Raw genomic sequence first — 26,634 nt, forward strand, 5'->3', positions numbered from 1 at the left:
AAGTGCTAAAAATCAATGAGATTTTCCAGCTACCAGATTGGCTTAAAACTACTATTTAATACTATGACTTGAATCTGAATTTCACAGAGGCTCATGTTTGAACACTTGGTCCCAGCAGGTGTGGCGTTTTGGAAGGCTGCAGATCCTTTAGGAGGTGAGGCTTACCTAGTGGAATCAGGTCCACTGGGCTTGCATTTGAGGGCAAAGCTCAGCTGCTGGCTCCAGCAGGGCCACAAATGTGTACTATGAACGAGTCACCCTGTTACATCTTCCCCATGGTGCAATGAAAGTCCCCGAACTGTGAGCCCAAATAAATCTTTTCACCCTTATGTTATTTCTGTAGGTCAGTGACAGACTAATACAGAGACAAAGAGCAGATTCTACTGCTAATGGTGAGAAACAGGTTCTCTCATGCATTGCTAGTGGACACAAAAAATACTGTACAACTTCTATTCAGAGTTTTAAAATATCAATGAAAGCATTTTTTTGACTTGAATAGTTTAATTTCATTAAAAATATATATTTGCAGGCTGAAGAGATGGCTCAGAGGTTAAGAGCATTGGCTGTTCTTCCAAAGGTTAAGTTCAATTCCTAGCAACCGCATGATGGCTCACAGCCATCTATAATGAGATCTGGTGCCCTCTTCTAGCCTGTAGGTGCACATGCAGACAGAATATTGTATAAATAAATAAATAAATAAATAAATAAATAAATAAATAAATAAATATTTACAAACATATATATTAGCAAAAGTATGAAAACACATATGTGGCACTTTTTGTAAGAGCAAAAGACGGGGAAAAAAAGCCAAATGTTCATCAGTAAGTGAAGAAATGCTAATTAGTCAACTCAAATGTAGCTTTAAAAACCAAAAACATTATACTCATTAGAGTAGTATTGCTATATTGTTTTGTTATTTTGAGACAGGGTTTCTCTGTGTAGCCTTGGTTGTCCTGGATTCACTTTGTAGATAGACTGGCCTTGAACTCACAGAGATCCACCTGCCTCTGCCTCCCTAAGTGCTGGGATTACAGCCATGTGCCATCACACCTGGCTTATTATTCATCATCATTATTTTTTTTCAGAGAGGAAGAAGGAAGAAAGGCAGGTAAGTGCTGGTGAGCAAGGAGAGCAATTAGGAATCCTTGTGTGTTACCTGGAATCTGAAACTGTGCGGCCACTGCAGAAAGCAGTATGGGAGCTCCTCAAAACACTCAATGGTTTGAATCAACATTTTTCTAGCAGCTTAAGACCCTGGTTTAGCCAGCCTCTCAAGGCAGAGGAACAAACAAACAAACAAACAAACAAAAAGAAGGCCCTATTTTGATCTCCAGCACTAGAAAAAAAAAAAACTTTTAACAGAATTACTGAGCTGAGAGGCAGCTATGAGCATGATGTAGTTTCTGCTGAATTTTCAAGTCTTTTGTTATCACATGAAATTCACACTCTCAAACTGCCTGATAACTCTGTCAGTGGCATCCCTGCCCTGCTATGACAACCATGCAATAAGCAACTTCCTCAGGGCTTCATCAAATCTCTGAAGCCTACTCTTAGAAACTTCCCACTTACGGACTCTTCCTAGGCTATCAGAAATTCAGAAGCAAACCAACTGGCAATAAACTATATGGATTACTTGGACATATTTGAGAAGACAGAAAAAGCCTATCATGCCATCATTCTGAATGTCCTATGAAACCATGAGTAATGATACAAATCCATCACTTCCTAGTAACTCTCTACAACAATTAAAATTTGTACACCATGCATTTTACAGCTACTTACAAATCTCTTATTTAATCCTAACAAGCCCTACTTTTTTCATTACTGTTGCCTTAAATAAGTTAATGAAAACAAGATGTAGGAATGTTAGGCAATTTGTCTAAAGTCTTATACCTACTGCATGGCAGAGGCAAAGCAGAACCTAAGTTAGTACAAGCATCTTTATGACTTGCTTCCAACAAGTTATGACTTTATAGTGATACTAGATATGAGGGTATTGCTAACCCAATCTTCAGCACATAGCAAAGACTGCTACAGCTATCACACAGGAGCCAACTTACTGCCATCAGACAATACCCCTTTCATGTATCCTAATCCAATAGTTGAGGACAAATATTTCTCTTTATGACCTTGTATAGTCATAGGAAGAGCAGAAAAATGTTTTGTCCAATCTTTGTAGCATCATCAAATATTAGGAAAATATTAACATGCCTGACACACTTTGAAATTTATGAATAATGATCTTTCTACAAATTTCACCAGATTTGTATCAGACTTTGAAACAGTGAATGCATGTTTTACTGTAAAGTAGAAAATTCCAAATGTGGGCTCTGCAAACACTATCAAACTGATTAAAATAGAAGAAATTATCCAATTATTACATGGCCACATTAATATGAGAACAGAGATAGCCAGGGTATGACTTTAATCCAGGAAATCAGGAGGCACAGGCAGGCAGGCAGACCTTTACTGAGCTCCACCATGCCAGCCAGGGCTATGTGGTGAGATATTGTAAGAGAGAGAGAGAGATAGCAAGCAAAGTGAGTGTTTATTGAGGACTGAGTACTCTACAGACATACTTTACTTGTGTACTATGAAAGCTTGTGTGATTACTATTAGCCTATTTTATTGTGCTTTTGAGGTAGGGTCATACACATCCCAGACCGGTCTCCACCTCATCCTGTAGCGGGAACTGTCAGGAACTCCTGACCCTCCTGCCTCCACCTTCCAAGTGCTGGAACACCACCACCACACCTGGATATTGGTGTTACTAAAATGAAAAAAAGTAGGGTGGTAAGGTTCACACAAGTTGCCATGGTGACACTGCTAGAGTTCAAACACTGGACTGCCCAGCTCCAAAGACCATACTCTTAGACTGCTTTCTGCCTCCCCATTTCTACCTAGTAAATATATCTTTGCCTTCAAATATAAGACCATTATAGACAGACACTCTTAAACCTAGGATCAATCATATCCATTAACTGGACATAGTTTCTAAACAAAATTATTAAGACGTACCTGAAGAATTACCATAAGAAAAATTCAAGTAAGGTGACACACTTTCATAAGATTCACACAACAAAGCCTCTTTCACTGCTTGTAAGCTACTCTTAAACTGATATAAGTATGACATAACCAGGAAATCATCTTGGATATTAAAAAAACAAAACCAAAAACCATCGTAAACCTAAAGAACAAAAGAATTCAGTCTGAAAAACATCACACTATGCCAGGCGTGGTGGCACATGCCTTTAACCTCAGCACTAAGGAGGCAGAGGCAGGTGGATCTCTGAGTTCTACACCATGCTGTTCTACAATGTTCCGGGACAGCCAAGGCTACAGAGAAATCCTGTCTTGAAAACAAAACAAAACCACATCACATTCCATTTTCAACTACTGAGCTATATGTGATATTATTACACCCTGCTATGAAGTTGTTAGTCAAATGACAGAGATGTAATCTCCGAAGAGGTATCGCTACCTACGTTTCAGTGTTTCCAATTTCTTTATAAAAACACATCTGAAAATAAATTCATGACTAGACTTTCTCCAAACCCAAAATCTTCAATCTACTATAGTATGCGCCAAGCTATACAAATTTCCAAATGTAAAAGATACAGTTAAAAACAGCAGTGTTTTGCTATTGCTTATATCAAACATATTAGGTGATCTGCCAGGGCAGTGTAGGTTATTTTTGGAACGTCTTACCTCCATTGCTAAAGCTGCTGTCTGTTGGTCATAATGGTTCAGAAGATTAGGCATGAAGGTAGTATTATAAGGCAAATCTTGGCACATCCTCAAGGTTATAGGTTCACAAGAAAATAAACTGTGCCCACCTATCTGCCCCACAAACACAGTCAAGAGCCAAAGACAAAAGACAATCCAGCTCATGGCCATTCTTCCTGGGTCTGAATGAGGCTGATCAGATCTACAAGATGTGTTTTAGATCAAAATACACCTGCAGGCCGTGGCTTGAAAGTGCCCCTTCTGTCTCTGCTGGCTCCTTGTGCTGTCAGAGGTCTGTTAACTTGGTCTCACAAAAGGCATTTGTTTTTGGTTTCACAATATGGGAAAATGACATCATCTTGTATCTTCTCTTCATTATATTACATAGGGCACATCTGGCCAGCATATCAAGTTGATCAACCACATTCCCAAATCACAGATTCCATCTTAGGAGGAAAGTGAGTTCTTCCTTGTTGAAATATCTGAAAAGTATTGAAAGTAGGAAAGTTAATCACTTCTCAAAATACTGCAGACTCGACATTAAAATATTTGGCGAGACATCATATTGATTTAATAGAAAAAACACAGGGGTATTCAAAAAATAATAGTTCTTCCATTTTATCATAGATTATATATGTATATATATATATACACACACACACACACACACACATATATATTATACATATATATGGATGGATAGACACAGACAGACAAGTATCACACTAAAAATAGTCCTTAACATTTAAGGCCTAATTTTATATCCTAAGTTGTATATAAAATACATAGTGGAGAATTCTGTCATAAGATATAACTGATCCATTTTTAATATTTTCCCTTTGCCCCAAACTATTTCAGTGATATTTGTGGTAAACTAGATTATAGAATTCAGATTGATTTTATGTGTTTTGGTCATCAACAATACACTTTTATTTTAATTGATTTGGTAAAAAACATCTGTGAAAGGTCTGAGAGAGATTAAAGCTTCTTAGTAATTCTATATTGTATACACTGTCACTAAGCCCATATTTTTCTTTCCTGAAAATGATTTGAATGTCACTTCTTGAGCATGAGAATCTGAGTAAATTATGAGATAATGCAAAAAAAAAAAAAAAAAAAAAAAAAAAAAAAAAAAAAGTAGCACCAAGCATTAGGTGTTTTGGGCTCTGAACTGCAGTTGATAAGGCTACCTCTATCAACCAATACTGAACTTATAGATAGAAAGTTCTAAAAGTATCACCAGCCAATTTTGCCAACATTACATCATTTTAGATAGCACAAACATTTAATGCCACATATACTGCACCAGAATCTCAAACTCATGATCAACAATTGGTCACCACACAGCATGTCTTCGTAGACAAGCCAGAGTAGGGCTAGGAATGATTCCAAGTTTGTAGCAACTTCCATAAGCTGCATAACTCCCCCCAAGAGAGAGACACTGCCTAACAATCACTGCCTAAGGACTACCTCCTAAGGATGACCCTAGTTATAAATGCCCTGTAAGTCAGGTCTTGAGAAATGCTATGCTAAAACGGAACAAGGAAAAGAAGAGGTATGTTTATATATAACATTCTACATAAAACTAAGAAGTAAGTGGATAAAAAGAATAACAGGGCTAAAGAGATGGCTAAGGGCTTAAGAGCACTTGTCGCCCTTGCAGAGGACTCAGGTTTGGTTCCCAGCACCCACATGGTGGTTCACAATTTTCTATCCATAACCCCAGTTCCAGCAGCTCCAACAGCCTTTTCTGAGGACATCAGGTATGCACATGGTGCACAGACATCAATACAGGCAATCACTCATACACATAAAATAATTTTTAAAAAGAGTAATAGAAAAAGTACCAAAGGACAAAAGAAATATACACATGGCCAATAAACACATGAAGTGATGTTTAACTTCACTAATAAAAAATTCAAATGTACAGGACAAACACAATACTTTTGGCAATCAGATGTATAAAAATAACAATGACAGAACAGATTATAGGGAAGAGATTATATTCAACATTTAAAAAATACTTTTGATAAGACTATAAACCAGTTGGTCATTTTCTTTTTAAATGGCTACGTATGGGGCTGGAGAGATGGCTCCAGTGGTTAAGAACACATACTGTTCTTCCACTCCAATTCCCAGCCTGCAGGTGGCTCACAAACATCTGTAACTCCAATTCCAAGGAATTCAACACCCTCTTCTGGCTTCTACAGGGACTGCAGGCACACGGTACACGGTACACATATACACACAGGCAAAATACCCATGCACATAAAATAGTAAGTAAATAATTTATAATAGCTTCTTATACCAAAAGACTTCAAATGTGCACAATTTGATCTAGCAAACCTACTCATAATTTATTCCTGACGTATACAAGTGCATGTGGTATTCAACTGAAATAGTAGCGTAGTAATTTATAACAACTAATAAATCTAAAAATAACCTTAAAAATTACCAATAGGGGTTTGGCTAAACAATATGGTATAATCACACGACAGACTATTATATAGACCCTAAAAAGGATAAGTATGACTGAGAGCACACTGCAGTGCTCCTGTGTATCTAGCTTGCATAAAGCCAATCCTTGACACTGTTCCTCCTTCCCAAAAGATGAGTACAGATTGTATTTATTGACATAATAACATAACAATGATAAGCAAAAATAAAGTAAAATAAAATTAGGACTGTAAAAATGGCTGAGTAGGTAAAGCACTCGTGGTACAGGCAAGAGTATCTGAGTTCAAATTTCCAGAACCTACATACAGCCAGATACAATAGGATGTATCTGTAATCCCAGCATGCTACGGAGAGGGGAGGCACATACAGGAAAATCCCTGGAAACCCAGAGAGCCAGATAGCCTGGCATATACTGCAGTAAGCAAAATACTGTCTCAAACAAGACAGAAGGCAAAAGCTGACATAAAAAGTTGTCTTGACTGCCATACATATGCCACTACATGAATACTCTTACACACACACACACACACACACACACACACACACACGCACGCACACTCATTATTTTGAGATAAGGTTTCACCATTTAGCTCTAGCTGGCCTTGACCTCAGAGATCCACCTGCCTGTACTTCCCAAGGAATGGGATTATGTGTCACCACATATGACCTAACAGAGAGAAGGTTAGATCAGCTAAGAAGACAGTGTGTAGGTATATCTATGTAACTCACCTCTGTCAGAAAAACACGCATGCAAAAGCCACCAGGCAGCTATTTCAGCCATAGGTAGTGCACATCTATAACCCCAGAATTCAGCAGAAGGATTACAAATGGACAACAGTCTGGGCTAGAAGGTAAGATCATCTTTAAGAGCAGAGGGGCATTTCAATTATTTAAAAATAACACAAATGCTTTATGAAATTTTATGAAAGACCTAATTTTATACACAACAACACATTATTTTGTATATAAGGCAAGTAACTTTAAATCTATAAATGTCTGGCAGACAGGAAATAAACGCTAGCTGAACAGTCTGTTGGCTGGTAATTAAAGCAACAAGCCAAGGGATGTACTACTTGTATCACTGAAGGTAGTAAGAAAAGCAAAGAAGTGATAATTGATAATTTCGTATGGTTCAAATAGATTTTTGAGGCCAGCCAGATAGCGCATTAGGTAAAAGCACTTGCCACTGGGCCTGGATAACAGGAGTTCAATCCCCAGAATTCACAGGACAGAGAGAACTAACACCCAAAAGTTATACTCTGATCTCTACAGGCATGCTGTGGCATGTACACACACACACACACACACACACACCCCTAAATAAAACACCAAACAAAACAAACCTTGCTTTTTTGTTTGGTTGGTTGGTTTGGCTTTTTGAGACAGGTTTCTCTGTCCAAACCTTGCTTTTTTAACACTAAAAAATAAAATAAATAAATAAATAAATAAATAAAACCAAGTTACCTATTAGCTCAATCAAGTGTCTGTGTACTTTAAAGCATCTTGTATATACTCATACCACACGTGAACAATAAATTACCTGTATGTGTGTACATGTACACACATGTGCATGTGGAGGCTAGAGGTGTAGGCTCAGGTGTCTTTCTCAGAAGCATCCATTTTGTTTTGCTGAGATGACCAGGTCTTTCATCAATGGCTATCTGATTCAGCTAGGCTGTCTGGTGAGCCAGTGTCAATGACCTACCTGTCTCTAAAGCTCAAATTACATGCATGCACCTCACACACAGGGCATCTCTTTTATGGAGGTGCCAAGGATCAGGCCTCATACATTTATGGCATGCACTTTACTGCAGCCCCTGAAATACCTGTTTCTAATCAGAAGCACGAGAGCATGCCACTTTTCTCAAGGTAGGCTCATTCATGGGAAAGCTCTAAAGACAAATGAATGTTGAAAGACTGTCTTCCCAGATTGGCTATCAAAGCCAGATCCAAAGAACTCAGGCGGAAAAAGCAGGAAACAGGTAATTCTGGACTCAGAGAGAGCGTGACAAAATGTAACAACCCATTAAATAACAATTAACAGTTGTTTGAGGCATTATTTTCATTATTATACTTGGGGGAGGGGGGTGCAGGAATCTGTAGGATTCCAACAGAATAAAGAAGCCTGTTGAAGCCAGGCGTGGTGGCACACACGTTTAATCCCAACACAAGAGGCAGAGGCAGGCAGATCGCTGTGAGTTCTAGGCCAGCCTGGTCTACAAAGCAAGTCCAGGACAGCCAAGTATACACAGAGAAACCCTGTCTCGAAAAACTAAAAAAAAAAAAAAAAAAAAAAAAAAAAAAAACTACTGCCCTGACAGAGTAAGCAGTTTGGGGCACCATGGTCTAAGGAAAAATGACTGCTATGACAGTTCATGCACTGTGGGGAAAGAGGCACTTTCACCTCTCCACAGAGCAATATAAAATATTTGAAAAATTGATTTTAAGTGCTTGGTGACAGTCTAGACTAGGGCTAGGGACACAGGTTGGCAGTAAAGTGCTTTCCCAGCATGTGTGAAGCCTTGGCTTGAGCTCCTGTACTAGGTGGGACATGGCAAACACTTGAAATTTATACATTTTTAGTTTTATGAATATAGATCATGAGGAATCTGATATTTTCCAATTACTGTCAGCTTTGATGATAAAAAGTAAAAGTCCCTAAAATAAACTTAGCTGAGCACATGATCGGAAGAACAGCAAAAGATAACGAAATGTTGAAAGACTGTTTTCCCAGGCCAGACCCAACGAACTCAGGTAGAAAAAGTGATGTGATCCCAGAAGCAACCATGAAAAAAGTGTACCACAAGGGCCTGTCAAGAAAAAAATGGCAACAAAAGTCTGTGTTCAGAAATACTTTTCCATCACTTTCTCCACAGACAGGGTCCATCTCACCATTCATAGTTTACATTTAATTTTGACAGCCTGTAAATACAAGGCAGTTTAGAAATATCATCTGTCAGCTGGATACACTAGCTCCAGTGTAGAAAGCTAGGATGGTCTCCCCTTTCAGACACACTTTTTTCAAGAATGCATCAATGCATCACAAAGGATTAGCAATGAGTTCCTCGAAGTCAGTCTCTTTGAAGGAAAGCATCATCTTATTAGAGAAATATTCCTACGACATATTCCAGTATCACTTCCTCTTTCCTAAAGCCCACTTAGGATGTGGCCTGTTATTTTCCATTTCTTTTTGTGTCAATGTCCTCCTATATTGCTTTCTACCTGTTTTTTGAACCTGAGCTGAGCCTGGAGCTCACCAACGGGCTAGATCAGCTGACCTGCAAGCCCCCAGGATCTTTCTGTTTCTACTCTTGCCAACACTGGTTTGCAAGCACCCATTGCCACACAGTGCTTTTTACACGAGTGTGGAAAATCCGAAGTCAGGTCCTCATGCGCATACAGCAAGCACTCACCCTAACCAACAGAGCTACCTCCACAGCCCTCCATCATAAGGTTAAAAAAGAGCTGGGCAGGCAGATCACTGTGAGTCTGAGGCCAGCCTGGTCTACAAAGAGCCTCTAGGACAGGTAAGGCTACAAAGAGAAACCCTGTCTCAAAAAACAAACAAAGAAACTCATCCTCACAAAACTGCCTCTTAGCTATTGCAAAAAAAAAAAAAAAAAAAAAAAAAAAAAAAAAAAAAAAGCTTATATAAACATCATATTTAATTTATAGAACCTACATTTTTACTAGTCTCAGAATAATTCTTTTCTGGTCTTTTCTACCAGAACAATCTAACTGTTACCTGAGACAAGGGGTGAGACAAGATCTCTTCTGTAGCTAAGGTTATCCCTTGACTCCTGCCCCTCTCCCTCTCTTCCCCTGCTTCTCCTGCTGGGATTACAGGTTGTGCCTTAGTACCATCATCTCTCTAATTCTAAAATTTTATTTTGCCATCTACTAATTACAACAAATAATCTAATCTATCATTATGCTGAGTGGTACTGCTTAAAGAAATAAAACTAAAAAGTACTTCTAGATTCAGAACTAAAAGGAAGAGTAGGCATCACATTTCAATCAGATTTACAACCTACAAATTTCTGAAACTAACAGCAGACAATCTGTCAAAATTAACCTGGAAGTAAAATTGAAAATTTGAAGACAAATTCTGATCAATTGCTTGATTATTTTGTTTTTGTTGTGTTTTGGTTTTTTGTTAGTTTTGTTTTTTTTAGTACTTGGAACTGGATTCAGCCTTGTAGATGCCAGACAAGCACTCTACCAGCTGAGCTGTATCTCCAGTACTAAAGTTGGATAGTCTGGCAAAAAGGTAAATAAAGTAAGTAAAAGTGGTCAGAAAAACTGAACTTTTGTGAGGAAATAACGAATCCCTGTGTTTTCCCCTTAACAAGACTATATACTCGGTATGCTCTGACTAAGTATTGTTTCAGTGGGGCATAATGAGAGGGAGGCTGAACTGTGTTAAGCTCACTCCCTGAGTTAGCCTTCAAAAGCTTAATGTACACTGCATTCCCTGGATCCACCAAAATTAGTGGTTCCCAGGATGATACCCTGGAAAGCTGAGAGGGCGTCTAGTTCTGAAACAGCAGCTAAAAGTCTTTGTGAGCCATGAGGAGCTGTTACTCCCAGCTTTACAAGTACCGTCACCGAAAACTCTCATTTTCTTTCCTCAGAACCTTACTCTATCTCTGCCCGGATCTCTGCAGAGTGAAAAGAAGATAAGGATGTGTTAAGAACTCTTGCCTACCACCTGTCTCCTAAGAAAAATCAATACACTAATATGCTCAGAAGGCTTTGTCCGTTTGTTTTGTGAGACACGGTTTCTCTATATAGTTCTGGCTGTCCTGGAACTCGCTATGTAAGCCAAGCCAGCCTCAAACTCACAGAGATCCTCTTCCCAGCGCTGGGATGAAAGCTGTGTGCCACCACACCTGATCTCACCCTCAGAAGTTTTACATACAAAATCACTGCAGAGTTTAACTAACAAATAGATACGAAACATAAATTGGGTGGATTCTCACCACCCCGAGCCCCGACATCAAGCAGGGAAACAGGCAATCTTTTGTAAGCAAGAACCCCTCCTCTCTTCTTCCTAGATGATAAAGGTTTCAGGCTGTCCTATACAAAGAAAGAGTGTGCACTCTGCTGTTAAACTGCTCTGGACCCTTACTACTTCAAATGCCTGAATGCCCAAGAAAAATTCACCCAAAGACCCAAAACAGAAAATAGAGGAAATGAATAACACTGTCCCTTCTCTTTCACTGATGTTTTTAGGAGATGATCACTGGAAAAAACAGGAAAGATCAAGTGGAAACACACACACACACACACACACACACACACACACACACACACACACACACACACACACACACACACACACACCTCCTATCAGATTCAAAGCATTTGGGGGCAAAGAGATCAGCACCACACGCTGTTTTACCAAGCATAGGGAAGCCTGTTAAGAGTTGCCACTAGGTTATGGTTTATTTTTGGTTTTATCCTTCTAAATATTTACACTTCTTTCGTTGGTTCAACTCTGAACCTTTTTACCTTTATGCTGTGGCTTGATAGAGCTCAAGTAAATGTGTTCCGTTTCCGGAGGGGGGGGGTGCGCGGGGCATTGATTTGTTTAAAGGTAAAGATGGAAAGGAAAGCAATACCACCTAGAGGACCTCCCCACCTTTCTTTTTGAGACAGGGGTCCACCACATGTTCTATTCTGGCCTAGAACTTTCGGCGATTCTCCTGCTTCAGTTCTCGATTACTAGATCTACAGCCATGACTCGTCGTCTTAAGTACTGGCTTCTTAGCACACTACTCAGGATTTATCTAGTCCTTTCTAGCCCATTATGCCACCAGCATACCACCGAGGACCACAGGCGGCTGGGGAGGGAGGTAACATCCTTAAGCCCAGCTGGGCCTTTGTTTCCTTGCTCTCATGTCCTAGCTGTGCAAAGTAACCCAATTCCCATCCACAAACATTCCAGATGTACGGAAGGACTTTTCTACTGTGAGATTTTTGAGGCGGTGCGTCCGTTGGGCAGCCTGAGAAATTCAGAAGGGAGCTAAAAATCCTGATATTTCATTTACATTGGGTGAAAACCGGGGCATCTCGGGTCGTGGCACTTTTCAACTTTAAGTCTCTTCTGCCTAATGAATGGCATGCGCTTTTGTTCTTTTTTTTTTTTTCCTACCCATAAAAGAAAAGGGAGAAGGAAAGAAAAACGAAAAACAAAAACCAAAACCCTCTTTTCCCTTGAGGAAGCCCCAACCTCCAAGAGTCCCAAGATGTAAGAAGCCTATGGGATGTTTACAATCTTAACGATACCCGCATCCCAGCGCCTTTATTCCAGCGGCTACAAATTCATCGCCCATCCGTCGCATCCCAAAGCAAATCCACCCACCCCGAGTCACCTCCACGGCGGTAAGTGGGGAGTGCGCGGAGCTGGGGAGGCGCGGACTTTGCAAAGTGATGGGCAGCAGGGGACAACTTTTGGGCGTTAGGTGGCTGGGGTCGGCCGGGGGGCTGCGGTGGAGCGGCAGCGCCGGAGCCTGGTGCATCGTCCTCCCGCCCACGCCCCCGCGGCGCGGAGAACAGAAACCGGCTGGGGCCGGCCTCGCTCCCCGCAGGCGGCCGGCACGGGGACCCGCTGCGTCCACCACACTCGCACAGGTTGCCCGGCGCGGGCGGGACGTACCGGCCCCGCCGCCTTCCCGGGGCATCCTCGCCCGGCGCCGCAGCAGTCCCGAACTCCACGCCGCCCACACCGACCCGGCTCGGGCCCCGCTGCTCGCCAGCTGCCGCCCCGCGCCCGCCTCAGCAGCGCCGGCCTCGGGCTTTTGTTCGGCCGAGACGCGAGCAGCGAGCGCCGCCTGACGAGGGGCGGCCGGGCAGGGGCAGGCGCCTCGGCGCTCTCCACACGCTCCGCTCCTCTCCCCTCTCCGAGCCCCGGAGGAAGCGCCGGACGCAGGACTCACCTCACCGCCAGCCTCCCGGGTTCTCCCGGGCTGCACCGCTGGCCCCGCAGGCGGCCGCGCGTCCCTCAGGTCCCCCGAGCGGCCGAGGACCGCCGGCGCGCCGAGCCTCCGCGAGCGTCGGGGCGCGCGGCCCGGGAAGGAAGGTGCGCGCGCACGTGCCGCGCATGCGCGCTGCGCCCAGCCTCCCCAGCCAGATGCTGGCTGTGTGGTGCGGACCGGTGCTTCGTTGTTCTCAGCTTGGCGTCCTAGGTGATGGTGACGCCTTGAGTTGTCGCGCGTCGGCTTAGTAGTGGTTCCCAGCGCTACTGGCGTTCATCTGAAATGTGCCCAGTCCTCCTTACAAAGCCTTCCCGAGCCTAGCTCTCCGTGCGGGTCTACCAACACCTGCCCTGAGAGTCAGTATGCCAACCCCAGGACCTCGGGGACCCGTCAGGGAGCAGAAGGTAGTACAGGTAGCAAGGGACACCTGGCCTGTTCCAACGCTGCACTCTGACCAAGCGAAGCAGGTGCACGCTTTGTATCCTCTCCACCGAGACCTTACTATAAACAGATGGAGCTTGTGCTCACTAGGCTGGCGGCTTGCTTCATCTTCTGCTCTTCAGAGGGAATCTTGCACTTTGCTATATACACAACTTGAGAGCTGGAAGATTCTTTAGAGGTCATCTAAACACGTTTTCCCCCCTACAGGACACTTGGAAAGGTTGGGTGTCTTAACTTAAAGCCACACAGAATGGAAGTGTCTGGACCCAATTGTGATTGCTATTCACTTTGCTACAGCGTTTTGCCTATCTTTCTCTTTGTCCACCTTTAACTTGGAGTTCATGGCATCATTTGGGTCTCTTGGTAGCTCACGGGCAACATTGGTCCTGTTGCAAATGAGTGTACTTAATATTGCTGACCCATATGTCTATAAATGGTTAAGATAATAACATATGGGCTGGAGATACGGTTCTGTAGCAGAAAAGCCCGAGTTACATCCCCAGAACCCACAAAAAGGCAGTCCTGATAGGAGGCACTTGTAATCCCAGTACTGGGGAGGTGGAGACAGGGGGGATTCCTAGGACTAGCTGGCCACTCAGCCTAGGCCATTTGGTGAATCCTCAGGCCAGTGAGATTTAAAGGGTTCTCAAATAATGAACACTGAAAAGCCTTGTGCTTGTATCAGTATCACAGCAGAAGGTGGCCCTGATAGACCAGCATGATGAATAAAATCTGAAACAACAGTTTCCATTTTCCTTACTGACATTTGGGCAGCAATATTTTAAAGACAGTAATATTGATTCTTAGGGCCATTCCAAGCAAGTCATCGTGTCCCGGGGACCCAGTGGCATCTCAATGAGAGTGAATAAGGAGGCAGGTGGCATATGAGGGAAACTTTGAGGTAGATGTACGTGTTGCCAGATCCCCATAGCCGAAGCACAGCAAGTATGCTTGCCAGGGGCCGCCGCCTTCAGTGTACACATCACGATGTAAAAACAGACTCAGGCCACAACACTGCTCACACCAGGAGATGGGGATGACACAGATACAAATACATCAACATGACCAAGTCTCACAAATGAATACAATACTTAGCAGGAAAGGAAACTACAATATATGTAAGCGGTGGTGCATCTTTTAGAAGTGGCAAGAATAAATTGCTTATAAGAGTGAACTTAAGCCGGGCGTGGTGGCGCACGCCTTTAATCCCAGCACTTGGGAGGCAGAGGCAGGTGGATCGCTGTGAGTTCGAGGCCAGCCTGGTCTACAAAGCGAGTCCATGATGGCCAAGGCTACACAGAGAAACCCTGTCTCAAAAAACCAAAAAAAAAAAAAAAAAAAAAAGAGTGAACTTATATCTAATGAAGCTATCAAAATGGAACAAGAAGGCTTTCTAGACAGCGAGAAGACAATGGATCTGTGTGCAGAAAGAGTTACTACATGTCTGGTAAACATACCAGAGCGGGGGGGGGGGGGGGGGGGGCGGGGAGAGAGAAGACAACAGTTGAAACATCGTTGTGGAGATACAGGTATTTGTTACCAGAGTCTCTAAGCTTTTCTTCATGCGTGATATGTTCCACACTGAAGCAACGTCAAAGTATCACAGACACTAGGCTATATGTGCGTGCTCCCTAGGAACAGAGTGGGAACGGGGTGACTCATTCCCCTTTTGGGGAAACAGTCAGTTGGAGGAACAGTAGGACATGAGGAGACTCAGAAGGTACTGATAAGAACAGAGATGGAAGGGTATCTTCTGTGAGGAATAAACAACATGCAAATCCCACGGGGATAACTCCAGATGCTCTTCCATGTTGTAACCACTACTAGAAAGTTTTTAACAAGCGGGAACTTCACAGAGAGACTCAGCCACCTAGGCATTGTTAAAACTGGTCCCTTTCTGGATGAACCCGTTTCTTGAAACCATAAATGTTAACTGGTAATGAATGGTAATTTAGTATGACATCTCTACCTGCCTCCCCAGGCCACCCCCTCACATCCCCAAAGGCTTTGTTTATTCATTTATGTTACAATCTGGTCATTTGGGGGAAAGAAAAACACTAGGTGGGAATCCAGACATTAGCTTGGCCACTTACTCATCCATTAATAACTTAGGCAAAGCACCAGTGCCCATGAGATCCACTTTCCCCTTTTTATTTTAATCGGAGATATGCAAACGATGCCTGTTTCTAAGGTATGAAACACAAGGCTGGCACGATGGCTGAGTGGGTAAAGGCATTTGCTGCCGAGCCTCTTCACCTGAGTTTGAGCCCTGGCCCAACATGATTCAGAGACTCGACTCCCAAAAGTTGTTTTCTGACCTCTTCTACACATAGCACACACATGCCCACATTCTGACATAGACACATAAATAAGTAAGTGTACACTTAAAACTACGCTATTAAAAAGCAGAAATAATGAATCATGGAAGACTCGTAGGACTGCTTGAGTTGGAGAGTCCATTGTTTAACAAGCAAAGACAGTAGGGAAGCTTTTGTTTTTGTCTTAGGTTCTGGGGTTAATTTTTGGGAGGAGTAGCTGGTGGTCATCAAAACTGTTTTGTTTTGTGGGTGCAGGCGTGGAATTTCAGCTTCCAGGAATTCTCCAGAACTTGCTATCACAGCTACCAGATCTTTATGTTGCTTTATGAGCTTTATGTTGTTGTTGGGTTTTTTGTTTGTTTGTTTTTTCACATTACACTGTTAAGTTTCTCTCATTAGATTTCTCGTGTGTTTTAGACAGGGTTTTGGAGCCCAGGCTGCTCTCCAACTCCCTATGTAGCCAAGGTTGTCCCACGACCCCTGGTCCTCTTGCCTCCTCCACCTTCTGAGTGCTAGGATTACAGGCTTGAGGTACCACGCCGGGCTTCATATTTCTTTTTCCTTTCTTTCTTTAATCCTTGAATTTTCTGGTTCTCACTACAAGGTGGGCGCTCAGTACATTTAACTAATTAAATGTGACTGGGCTTTAAGACCTAAATTCAGAGTTATTCTTACAACGGCGTGCCATCTGCTGGTTCCCTGGTGTATCAGTCACTCAGCTTTGGGGCAGTTTCCCCACGACCTCCCTTTTGCTCTGCAGGTGCATTTCTTTCATCCTACCCCTTGCAAATGTTTATTTCCGCCAACCCCCTTTCACTGTCTGGGCAGTCTTAAAACCTGGCACAATGGAGTTTGCTTTTCGGAGCTCCCGAGTGACCAGAGGAACATAACTGGGCATGCTCGGTAGGGAAGAGCTGTTTTGGAACACAAACGCAGCAAGTCTTGAAGGAAGATTTTTTTTTTTTCTCAAGGCTGCTGGTTTCAGGATTGGATACAGCTCCCTCCCAGCATTTTATCAGGATGTTACAGCTCCTCCCACTCCCCCCGACCACCACGCTTTCTCCTTTTATCTCTGTGCCCAATTTTGGGGCCAGCCCCTCCTTGAATGCCCCGGCCAATCAAGAAACCACACATTGTTGCCTAAGAGACCCCGGATGCCAGCGGCAGGATTTATAGATGGTGATTGGACTGCTGGAAGCAGTTAGGTGGGGGCTGGAAGGAGCCAAAGAAAACTGCTCTAGTGCAACGATGGCAACCCCAGAGCCAGAGGCTTGAAAAGGAGGCCAGCTGCTGAGGTGAGGACAGTGGGTAGGACAGAAAAAAAATGGAGATTCTCCCTAGCCTTCCACAAGCTTGCCGGAGGTGTGAGAGGGAGTGGGGCAGGGGAGGGGTGTGCGTGTGGGTGTTCCAGGGGATTGCAGTCCGCTGCAGTATCAGTGGTTTCTTCACACCTATAAAATTAACAACCAACAATTACGTGCAGGTCAAGCATTAGCTTTTAAAACCATGCATTGTGCCAGGCGTGGTGGCGCACGCCTTTAATCCCAGCCCTCGGAAGGCAGAGGCAGGCGGATCTCTGTGAAGTTCGAAGCCAGCCTGACTACAAAGCGAGTTTAGGACAGCCAGGGCTACACAGAGAGAAACCTTGTCTCGAAGAACAAAAAAACATGCTTTGCAGTGCTTACTTAGTTTTTAGCTGGTTGAATATAGGTGAATTCGTATTTAAATCTACCCTTCCTCTATTTCTGATACTATGCGAGATTCCCCTTGTCTGGTGACATTACAGTGTACTGTGGGTGAATTGTGTGTTAGTCTTCTCTGTAACGTCCAACTAAAACCCCGACCACCCTGAGTATTTCCTCTGTGCCAGACTCATCACGTTCTGCGTTTCAGCGCAGCGGTTTACCCCTCAAACTGCCCCTCCCCTTGCTCCACCATGACGTTTCTTTCTTCCATCGAGTAACAAACATTTACGGAGCATTTATTACTTACGGCTGTGATTGAAATTGAGATAAGCAATGTCAGAACAGCCCGAAAGCATCAGGGTTTCATCCTTAGAGAGATCGGGCTGTCAGTGGATCTGGACAGAGTACAAGAAAAGGTGGGACCAGCTTGAAATAGTTGACCCAGACCTCATGTCGAAGAATTAGACTCCACTGTCATTCGTGAGAGTCCAAAGTGCTTTGAGTAGAAAAGTGACTTCACTGAGTGGTCCTTTAAAAACGGGCAAACAAATAAAACAGGCCCTGGGATGGAGAGGCAGGTGGATCTTTATTGGTTTAAGGTCAGCCTGGTCCACTAGCAATTTCCAGGCCAACTAGGGATATGAGGCAGAATTTAGTCTCAAAACAAAAACAAAATCAAGACAAAAAACACAGCAAATCTTAGGGCTGCAGATATAGTTCTGTTGGTAGAATGCTTGTTTAGAGTGCATGAAGCCGGGATCCAGGACTTCAGCAATCAGGTGTGTGGTGAACACTTGTAAGCCAGAACTTGGGAGGTGGAGGATCCGAAGTTTAAGGTCATCCTTGGCTGCACAAGTAGGTGTGAGGCCTGCCTGGAATAGATCCTTAGTAAAATTATTGTGTAATGGTGATGGTGTGAACAGTGGCTCGGAAGATTTAGAAGGCCAGACCGGAAGTGTGTGACCACTGGGACCCCTGCTTGGTTATTGAACATGAGCCCGGAGCTGTATGTAGGCGATGAGGGCTCCGGGCCGTCTTTCTACAGTTTTATCCCAAGGATCATAAAACATAATGACAGGCAGTCGTTAAGAAGAAAAGAAGTCTCGAAAGTACCCACAGCTTGTATCTGTGGAAGAGGGTGAGACCATCTGTTTTCTCTTGTCAGACAGGGTGCACTTGTTTCTTGTGTCATGTGAAAGCTTCTGTGTTTGAATAGTAGCCAGTGGTCTATTCTGTGAACTTGTGTATGCACACAAACTATGTACACTGTTCATCGTCTGGGACCAAGGGAGGAGGAAAAAATTGAAAAGAAATAATCACCAAAGACAGGCAAGACATCGCCACTGGCATGCTTCTGCACAGCTGTCACCAAGAAGCTGTGCCTCCTGGCCAAGCCCGCCTCCTGGGAACCACAGCTGCTTTGAAGAAAGCCTAATCCAAAGTGGTTTTCAGACCTGAGGAACCAGGAGGAGGAAAACAGCCTGTGCAGAGAGCCTTAGGGTGCCTTTGAGAAAAGCTACTTTATCTTCCTTCAGAAATGGTACCTAGAATACATCAAATGGCTTTCCACACACACTGGGAGGCAAGGCAGCTTCTCAGTTTAATGCAGAGATTTTTTTAACCTGGGGGAAGCGGAATTTTAGCTCCCTGTGTATTTTTCTAGGAAAAGGTTCATAGCTTTTATCCCAGAGGCTTTATGACTCTCAAAGATTTTTAAAATAGCTACCATCTTAAAAGAAGGAGGAGGAGGGCTGGTCATGGGGACAAACTCCAGTAGTCCCAGCACTGGGAAGATTGAGGAGGGGGCACCTTAAGTTTGAGGGCAGCCTGGGCTACATAGTAAGTCCCTGTCTCAAAATAAAAAACAACAAGCAGTATATGGTTTTCACCTGGACAGATGTGATCTTGGTGGCGGTGCTTTGTATCTGTGGTTTGCCTGTTCACCTGTGCCTGTATCTCTGGCTGCTAGTTAATGATGCTGCCACGACATCATTTCCTGTGCCTTTTATAACCTAGCTGAGAATGTAGTGACTTAGATAATTAAACATTAGGAACTGAGGAGAGCTCAAAGGCTGATCCAAACCCCTTCATACCGGGACTATGGTGGCAGGACGAAACCATGGGAAGGTGTTGACTGTTGGACATTTGTCAACATTGTTCATGTGTAGAGTCATGTCAGCCACGGTGTTATTTGTGTGTGCAAATCCATCTTCAGAGAGTAGGGAGGGTAAAAACACTGAGGGCAGGTACTGACACTACTGACCGTTATAAAATATTCCATCATACCCCCTGCAATAGGACAGGTCTGGGGCACTCTGTAACTGGCAAGTTCTAAGAAAGACTGACTGAGGTTTAGTTACTCAGGCCACCAAACCACCAGCCACCTTGTCAATGCTTTTTCCTCTCTTACCTTCCAGGCATCATTTTGGAGGTACACATACATAGGAAAACAAAACAAAACCCTACAAAGTGAGGCCGGAGAGATGGCTCAGAAGTCAGAGTGCTTGTTGTTCTTGTCGAGGACCCAGGTTCAATTCCCAGCATGCACATGATAGCTCACAAGCACCTATGACTCCAGCTCTAGAGGATCTGATGCCCCTTTCTGACCTCCTCAGGCACCAGGCGTGCACGTGGTACACATATATACATGCAGGCAAAACACTCACACACAGAAATAAAATAAATGAACCTGAGAAAAAAATTTCAAAGGAAATAGAACTAGTATTTAAAACACTGCACAAGGGAGCCGGGTGTGGTGGCGCATGCCATTAATCCCAGCACTTGGGAGGCAGAGGCAGGTGGATCTCTGAGTTCAAGGCCAGCCTGGTCTATACAGTGAGTCCATGACAGCCAAAACTACACAGAGAAACCCTGCCTCAAAAAAACAAGCAAACAAACAAACAAACAAAAAACTGCACAAGGTTAAAAAAAATGTTGTGAAACTAGAAACAGTGTCCAGCTAGCAAATGCAGAAGAGGAAATGGGCATGTAGCTTCTGGGGCACAGAAGAGCAGGGACAGCCCTGCAATCTGCTCAGGTGACTAATGCCACAATGAGTGACCACCCCATGCAGAAAAAGATAAGCCAAGTCCGGCTGTAACTTGATCCAACCACCCACCACCTGTTGCCAAGAGAGAGACTACTGACAGCCCCTAATGAAGGCAGCAACTAGCAACTGGACACCTCTAAAACCAGCCAGCCAACCAGCAGACTCCACACCAGTGAAGGAAATAGTTCTTCATGGAAACTAAACTGCTTTTATTAAAAGTAGGCAGACTGTCTACCAGATAACCCAAACCAACAGATAAACACATCTGTCCTCCAAAGCCATAGCCTTGATCACTACACATCTGCGCCTTGGTATGTCTTAGGTTGCAACTCTTCCATGCTGAGACTAGAAGAGGAGAGCTAATGACACAAAGACAAGAATTGGGTGTTTGCTTTGAGACAGGATCTTACTATGTGGCTGGCCTGGAAATCTTTATGAAGACCAATATGGCCTTAAATTCAAAGAGATTGACTATTGGGGAGATGGCTCAGAGGTTAAGAGTGCTTTGGCTAGCTGCTCTTCCAGAGGTCCTGAGTTCAATTTCCAGAAGTCACATGGTGGCTTCTAACTATCTATAATGAGATGTGATACACTCTTCTGGCACACATACAGAACCCTGGGTATGCAATACATCAAAGAAATTCACCTACCTCTGCCTCCTAAATGTTAGGGTGAAGGGTGTTATGTTGTACTGTGAGTCTAAATCTAAATCTGAGGCTTATTTAAAAACAACAACAATAACAATAACAACAACAACTTTATTTGGTTCTCAGAAAACTCAATGATTCATTTCCCCTGATAGGTGTAGTCTTTCTTACGGAAAAATATCAGGTCATTTCATGATGGCATTTGCACCTCCAAAAAGCATCGATGGCCCCAAAATGCAGACAAAGATGAGCACCTGGACACCCCTAAACCATCAGCTTCTGAACGACCAGGTGAGTGGTCAGAGGCACTTTATCATTTGGTTCCATGGGGGTAGGGAAGTAAAATTCTGATAGAATTCGAACAGGAATTGTTTAAGATGGCACAATCTATGAACAAAAGAGCAAACGAGAGGTTTATTTAAACAACAACAACAACTTTACCTGTGTCTTTGCTATGTGCACAAGACTAAAACTAGATCAGAGTTCTGCCCAAGGGAAAAGTCATTACTCTTTCCTGCATTGTCTGTCCAAGGCGTCTTCTTTTTCCCAATCACTGGTTCTCCTTGGAGCCAACAGAATTTGGGGAAGGGAGAAAAGATGTCTTAGTGGGATTCACCCCAAAAACAATCCTTGAGTTTCTGGATGAGGTTGAGGGCACTTAGAGAATACATTTCAGGCAAGTACTCGCGATACCAAACTTGTCCTAAGAAGCCTGCTTCCCAGTTGAGTTCTTGGGAAACACAAGTGAAATACACCTGGTAAAGGATTGCAGCAGGTGGCTGGGGTGTGAGAATGGCTGACCTCTGGGGTTTATTATGTTCCTGCTTCTACAGGCTGCAGAGCTCTGATCAGTCCCTGGACCACACCTGACAATGAAACACAATTAGTGTGTAAAACTGACCTATCTTCCTTCTCCACACCGGCCCTTCCTCCAGGAGAAAAGCCCCACTTTATACCATCATGGGACCAGAAAAAAAATCTCCCTTTTTCTTCTGTCAGATGTAGGATTTGATTCTTTTTTTTTTTTTTTTAAAGATTTGTTTATTTATTATACAGTATTCTGCCTGCATGTGTGCCTAAAGGCCAGAAGAGGGCACCAGATCTCATTGTAGATGTTTGTGAGCCACCATGTGGTTGCTGGGAATTGAACTCAGGACCTTTGGAAGAAGAGCCAGTGCTCTTAACCCCTGAGCCATCTCTCCAGACCCCCTGGGATTTGATTCTTTACCCCAAGTTACAGGCTAATAGGTGAGCCGGCTGCTGGTGAAACAAAAGACAGCACTATTTCATCACAGTAGAGGACACAAGGGTCTGGGTGGGGGCAAAGAACGTCTGCTGACAGCAGAGCTGTCGGGGTGAGCATCCTGCATCCAGCCTAGACACCAGCCCTTCTGGTCGACCTTGACCTGTTGAGTGATGCTGATCACCCAAATTGTTGTGAGCTCATGGTGGCTTTCCTGGCGGCTGAGGAGCAGTGAGCACAGGACTCTGCTACTTTCTAGTTAGCCGCAAGAAACACACTCCTTCCTCTAGGCTGCCCTCCTGCAATGTAACTTGGAAAACAGGTCCATGTGGCGAGTGCTCAGGGCCCAGACTTCTGAGTATGCCCAGACTCTAGGATGGAGAAGCTTGTGGAGGAATAGCTTTCTCCACACCCTTGCATCCTTGTCCCCTGTGCTCTCTGGGTCTCTTAGTCTTCTCTGGAGATCTGCTTGGCCCAGCTCCGTGTCCTCAGTTCACATCCTCACCACCACCGATTGTCAGGCATGGTACGGTAACTCCTTGGCTCTTGTCACTGCCTCTAACTCACATGCCTATCCTCTGTTAGGGCTCCAGAAAGATCTTTGTGAAATACTGATCGTATTAGGTGAGGCTGAAAATGGGACCTCCTCCAAAGGGCAAATTCCAACCCCCACCCCCACACATCACATACATATCCTTGAGGTCCCTTCAGGCCTTGACCCCCAGCCAACCTCCCAGCTCCCACCCTTGCTGCTACTCCCTGACACTTGAGGCCAGCCAGGTGAAGTCCACAGTGCCACACAGCTCCTGCCCTCATCCCCTGTGAGTCAGCTTCAGTGTCCCCTCTGCAGCAGCTCCACCACTTCCTGCCTCCTTTGTGCCCTCGCTGCTGTTTTCTGGCTTTCCCAGTCAACTCTAGCCCATCAAAACAGACGTGTTCCCCTTCTCGAACTCTCTCAGAATACACAGGTCTGGGTGTGGCTTCCAGAACACAAGTCCAGTCATCTCATTGTTCTTTCGTGTGTGTGTGTGTGTGTGTGTGTGTGTGTGTGTGTGTGTGTGTGTGTGCGCGCGTGCAAGTGTGTGGAGGCCAAAGGACAACCTCAGCTGCTATTCCTCTACTGTGCTCTACCCTGTTTTTTTGAGACAGGGTCTCTCATAAGCTTGCTTCTCACCAAGCAGGGGATGTGGACTTCCTAGTGAGCCGCATGGCATCTGCTTGTCTCTGCCTCTCCAGCATTAGGATGTTAAACAGCACAATACTTTGTGTTTGGTTTTGTTTGGTGTTTGTTTTTAAGTGTGAGTTCTGGAGGATGCGGTTGAGGTCCTTGTATTTGCAAGGCAAGTATTTCACTGACTGAGCCCTTTCTTAGACATTCATTGACTTTTATCTCTGGGCCCTTCCAGCCCTTTCTTTGGCTGGAGTTGGTCCTTTGTTTCTATAATCCTAACTGAATATTGATCTTTTTGGCAAACTACATAGTCAAACCTGGCTCATCTTAGAACTAGAAACTTTCTCCTACTCTGATGTGAAACAGGAGTAAATGGTGTGTGTGTGTGTGTGTGTGTGTGTGTGTGTGTGTGTGTGTGTGTAAGAGATTGGAATCTTGAGAAATAAAATGGGGAGAGGCTATAAAGGAAAAAGATACAGAAATGACATGAAAGGGGAGAGAGATGGGAGAGGCCTCAGGAACAAAAGGACAGGCAGAGGCAGATGGAGCCTGGCCTCACAGTGCCAAATGAACGTATGGAAATCTTTTCCTTTCAGCACAACAATTATTTATTGAGCACCTGTTGTGACGCTCGTAGCTCTCCAACAGTTTATATAACAGCTTATTTCTCCAACTTCAGTGTCAAATTTAGAAATCTGTTTTCTCATTGAATTGTGAAGGTTTTGCACATATGTGAAAAAGTGACTTCAGTTGAAATACAAAGTTGTTAACTGTCTTGATTTTTCAGAAAATTTCCTAGAAAAGTCTAGATCAATTTGGACATGTGAAGAAGAAAGTATCTTAAGTTAGGCCTGGTGACACACACCTTTAATCCCAAATCTCAGAGGCAGAGGCAGAAGGAGTAAAAGTGTCTGTGAGTTCAAAGCCAACCTGGTCTAGGTAGTGAATTTCAGGCCACACAGGGCTGCAGAGCAAGACTCTCTTGAGCCTGGTGTGTGGCGCACGCCTTTAATCCCCGCACTCAGGAGGCAGAGGCAGGTGGATCACTGTGAGTTTGAGGCCAGTCTGGTCTACAAAGCAAGTCCAGGATAGCCAAGGCTACACAGAGAAACCCCGTCTTAAAAAACCAAAAGACCATAGTTCAATTCCTAGCACCTACATGGGTTGGCTCACAATTTCCCGTAGCTCCAGCTCCAAGAAGATCTAGTACCTTTGGCTATTTGGGGTGCTAGCAGTCACATGTGTATACCCACACATGAACATAATAAAAATAAAAAATAAATCTTTTTAAAAGTACCTTAATAGTTCCCAAAGTACCCAGGTGCGTGTTGTAGGTGGGGTGATAAAGAAAGGTCCTTTATTCATTAGCGGTGATGTCCTTATTTGGCGGTGCGAGGATTGGATACAGGGCGGTGCACATGTGAACCACGGGCTCTCCTACGGATGTATAGCCCCAGCCTTGAGAAGCAGATTTTGAAATGAGCATATAAGACACTGACTCTAAAGAAGGGGAGAGGAGGTGTGATGGCAATCCTTAGTTGTTAACTTGACTACATCGGTTAACCAAAACCCAACTAACTAGGTGGGAAGACCTGTGAGGGATTTTTTTTCTTAATTAAATAATTCGAAGTGGGGAGATCTAACTTTAATCTGTGCCACACCTTCTGGTGGCAGCCAAGAAAACATAAAAGACATGGAAAAGGGGAGCTTGCTCTTGCCGGCAAGTCCATTCCTTCACCGGCATCAGAGCCTACTTGTTCAGGATTCTGGCATATACTAAAGACCAGCCAAGATAACCAGCCTCACGGACTGAACAACTACTGGATTCTTGGACCTTCTGTTGGTAGACAGCCATTGTTGGACTAGCTGGACCACAGCCTGTAAGCCATCTAAATACTGTGTATGTATGTAAGTTTTGCTCCTATAGAGAATTCTAACTAACACAGAAGGGAAGGGTGTAAGGTTTGGGGTCAAGGGTGAAGGTGAGCTGCAATGCAACCTCCATGACATCTCCATTGGCCCCATAGGGTACCAGCTGTTACAGTTTCTCAGAGTTATCTCACAACTCAGCCAGGAGGCCTGGCCTTTAGAGTTGACACTACCCTTCAGTGACCAGCTGCTCTCCCCTCCCAGGTCATGACCTTGGCCAAGGCAGCTCCTTTGAGTTTCTAGCTGTCAACCAGCTGCCTCCCCATGGGTACTAAATAAATCCCCAGTTCTGGAAAGGATCAATACAACACAGCAAACATGGCATGGTTTTATCTTTGTTCTTTAATGATCTTTGTCACATTTAACAATAATTTTTAAAGAAAATACTCATCGTTCATAACTCCAATATTTGAAAGTATCATTTAGTTAGCTTCTTGTTTCAAATGAATTTAAAAATATGTATGCCATTGTGAATTCCTTTTTAAAAAATAATTATTTTTGATGTGTGTGTGTGTATAAGAGAGGGACAGAGAGAGAGACAGACAGACAGACACAGAGAACCTAAGTGTAAGTGCTCATGACGGCTACAAAGCCAGAGGTGACCTGGAGCTGGAGTTACAGACAGTTGTGCCCCACCCTACTTGGGTGCTGGGAACTGAACCCCAGGTTTCCTGCAAGGGCAGCACATGATCTCTCTAGCACCCATCGCCTTTCTTTTGGGATAGAGTATCATGTAAGCCCAACTGGCCTTGAGGTCATTGTGTAGCCACAAATGACCTTGCACTTCCAACCCTCCGAGTCCAAGAGCTATAGGCATGTGGCTCTAAGCCCCATGTATGAGGAGCTGGAGGGGGAAGCCAGGGAGGGCATCACACAGGCTACCTAAGCAGTCTGCCAACTGCTCTCCAGCCCTCCGTTTTGTTCTTTAATGTGTGTCTTTCCTCTGTTCTGTAGAATATGAAGTACGTAATTACAGACTCAGCCTAAA

At 43.9% G+C, this 26,634-nt stretch overlaps 2 protein-coding genes across 3 annotated transcripts in view; one reads left to right on the top strand and one right to left on the bottom strand.

The window, feature by feature from the left end:
* The window catches only part of Fzd3 (frizzled class receptor 3), a 50,739-nt gene extending 46,741 nt beyond the window's left edge, over positions 1-3,998 (bottom strand). For both annotated transcript variants that reach the window (XM_051160721.1, XM_051160722.1), the window contains exon 1: positions 3,709-3,998. In XM_051160721.1, the coding sequence (XP_051016678.1) occupies positions 3,709-3,897 (189 nt within the window). In that variant the 5' untranslated portion in view covers positions 3,898-3,998. The remainder of the gene's footprint in view (positions 1-3,708) is intronic.
* A 12,859-nt stretch (positions 3,999-16,857) lies between these two features.
* Positions 16,858-26,634, top strand: part of Fbxo16 (F-box protein 16) — a 50,544-nt gene continuing 40,767 nt past the window's right edge. The window contains exons 1-2 of the mRNA XM_051160587.1: positions 16,858-17,217; positions 21,459-21,594. Coding sequence (XP_051016544.1) covers positions 21,496-21,594 — 99 coding nt within the window. The 5' untranslated portion in view covers positions 16,858-17,217; positions 21,459-21,495. The remainder of the gene's footprint in view (positions 17,218-21,458; positions 21,595-26,634) is intronic.

Source organism: Acomys russatus, chromosome 18 (genome assembly GCF_903995435.1).
Source record: "Acomys russatus chromosome 18, mAcoRus1.1, whole genome shotgun sequence".
Taxonomy (NCBI): domain Eukaryota; kingdom Metazoa; phylum Chordata; class Mammalia; order Rodentia; family Muridae; genus Acomys; species Acomys russatus.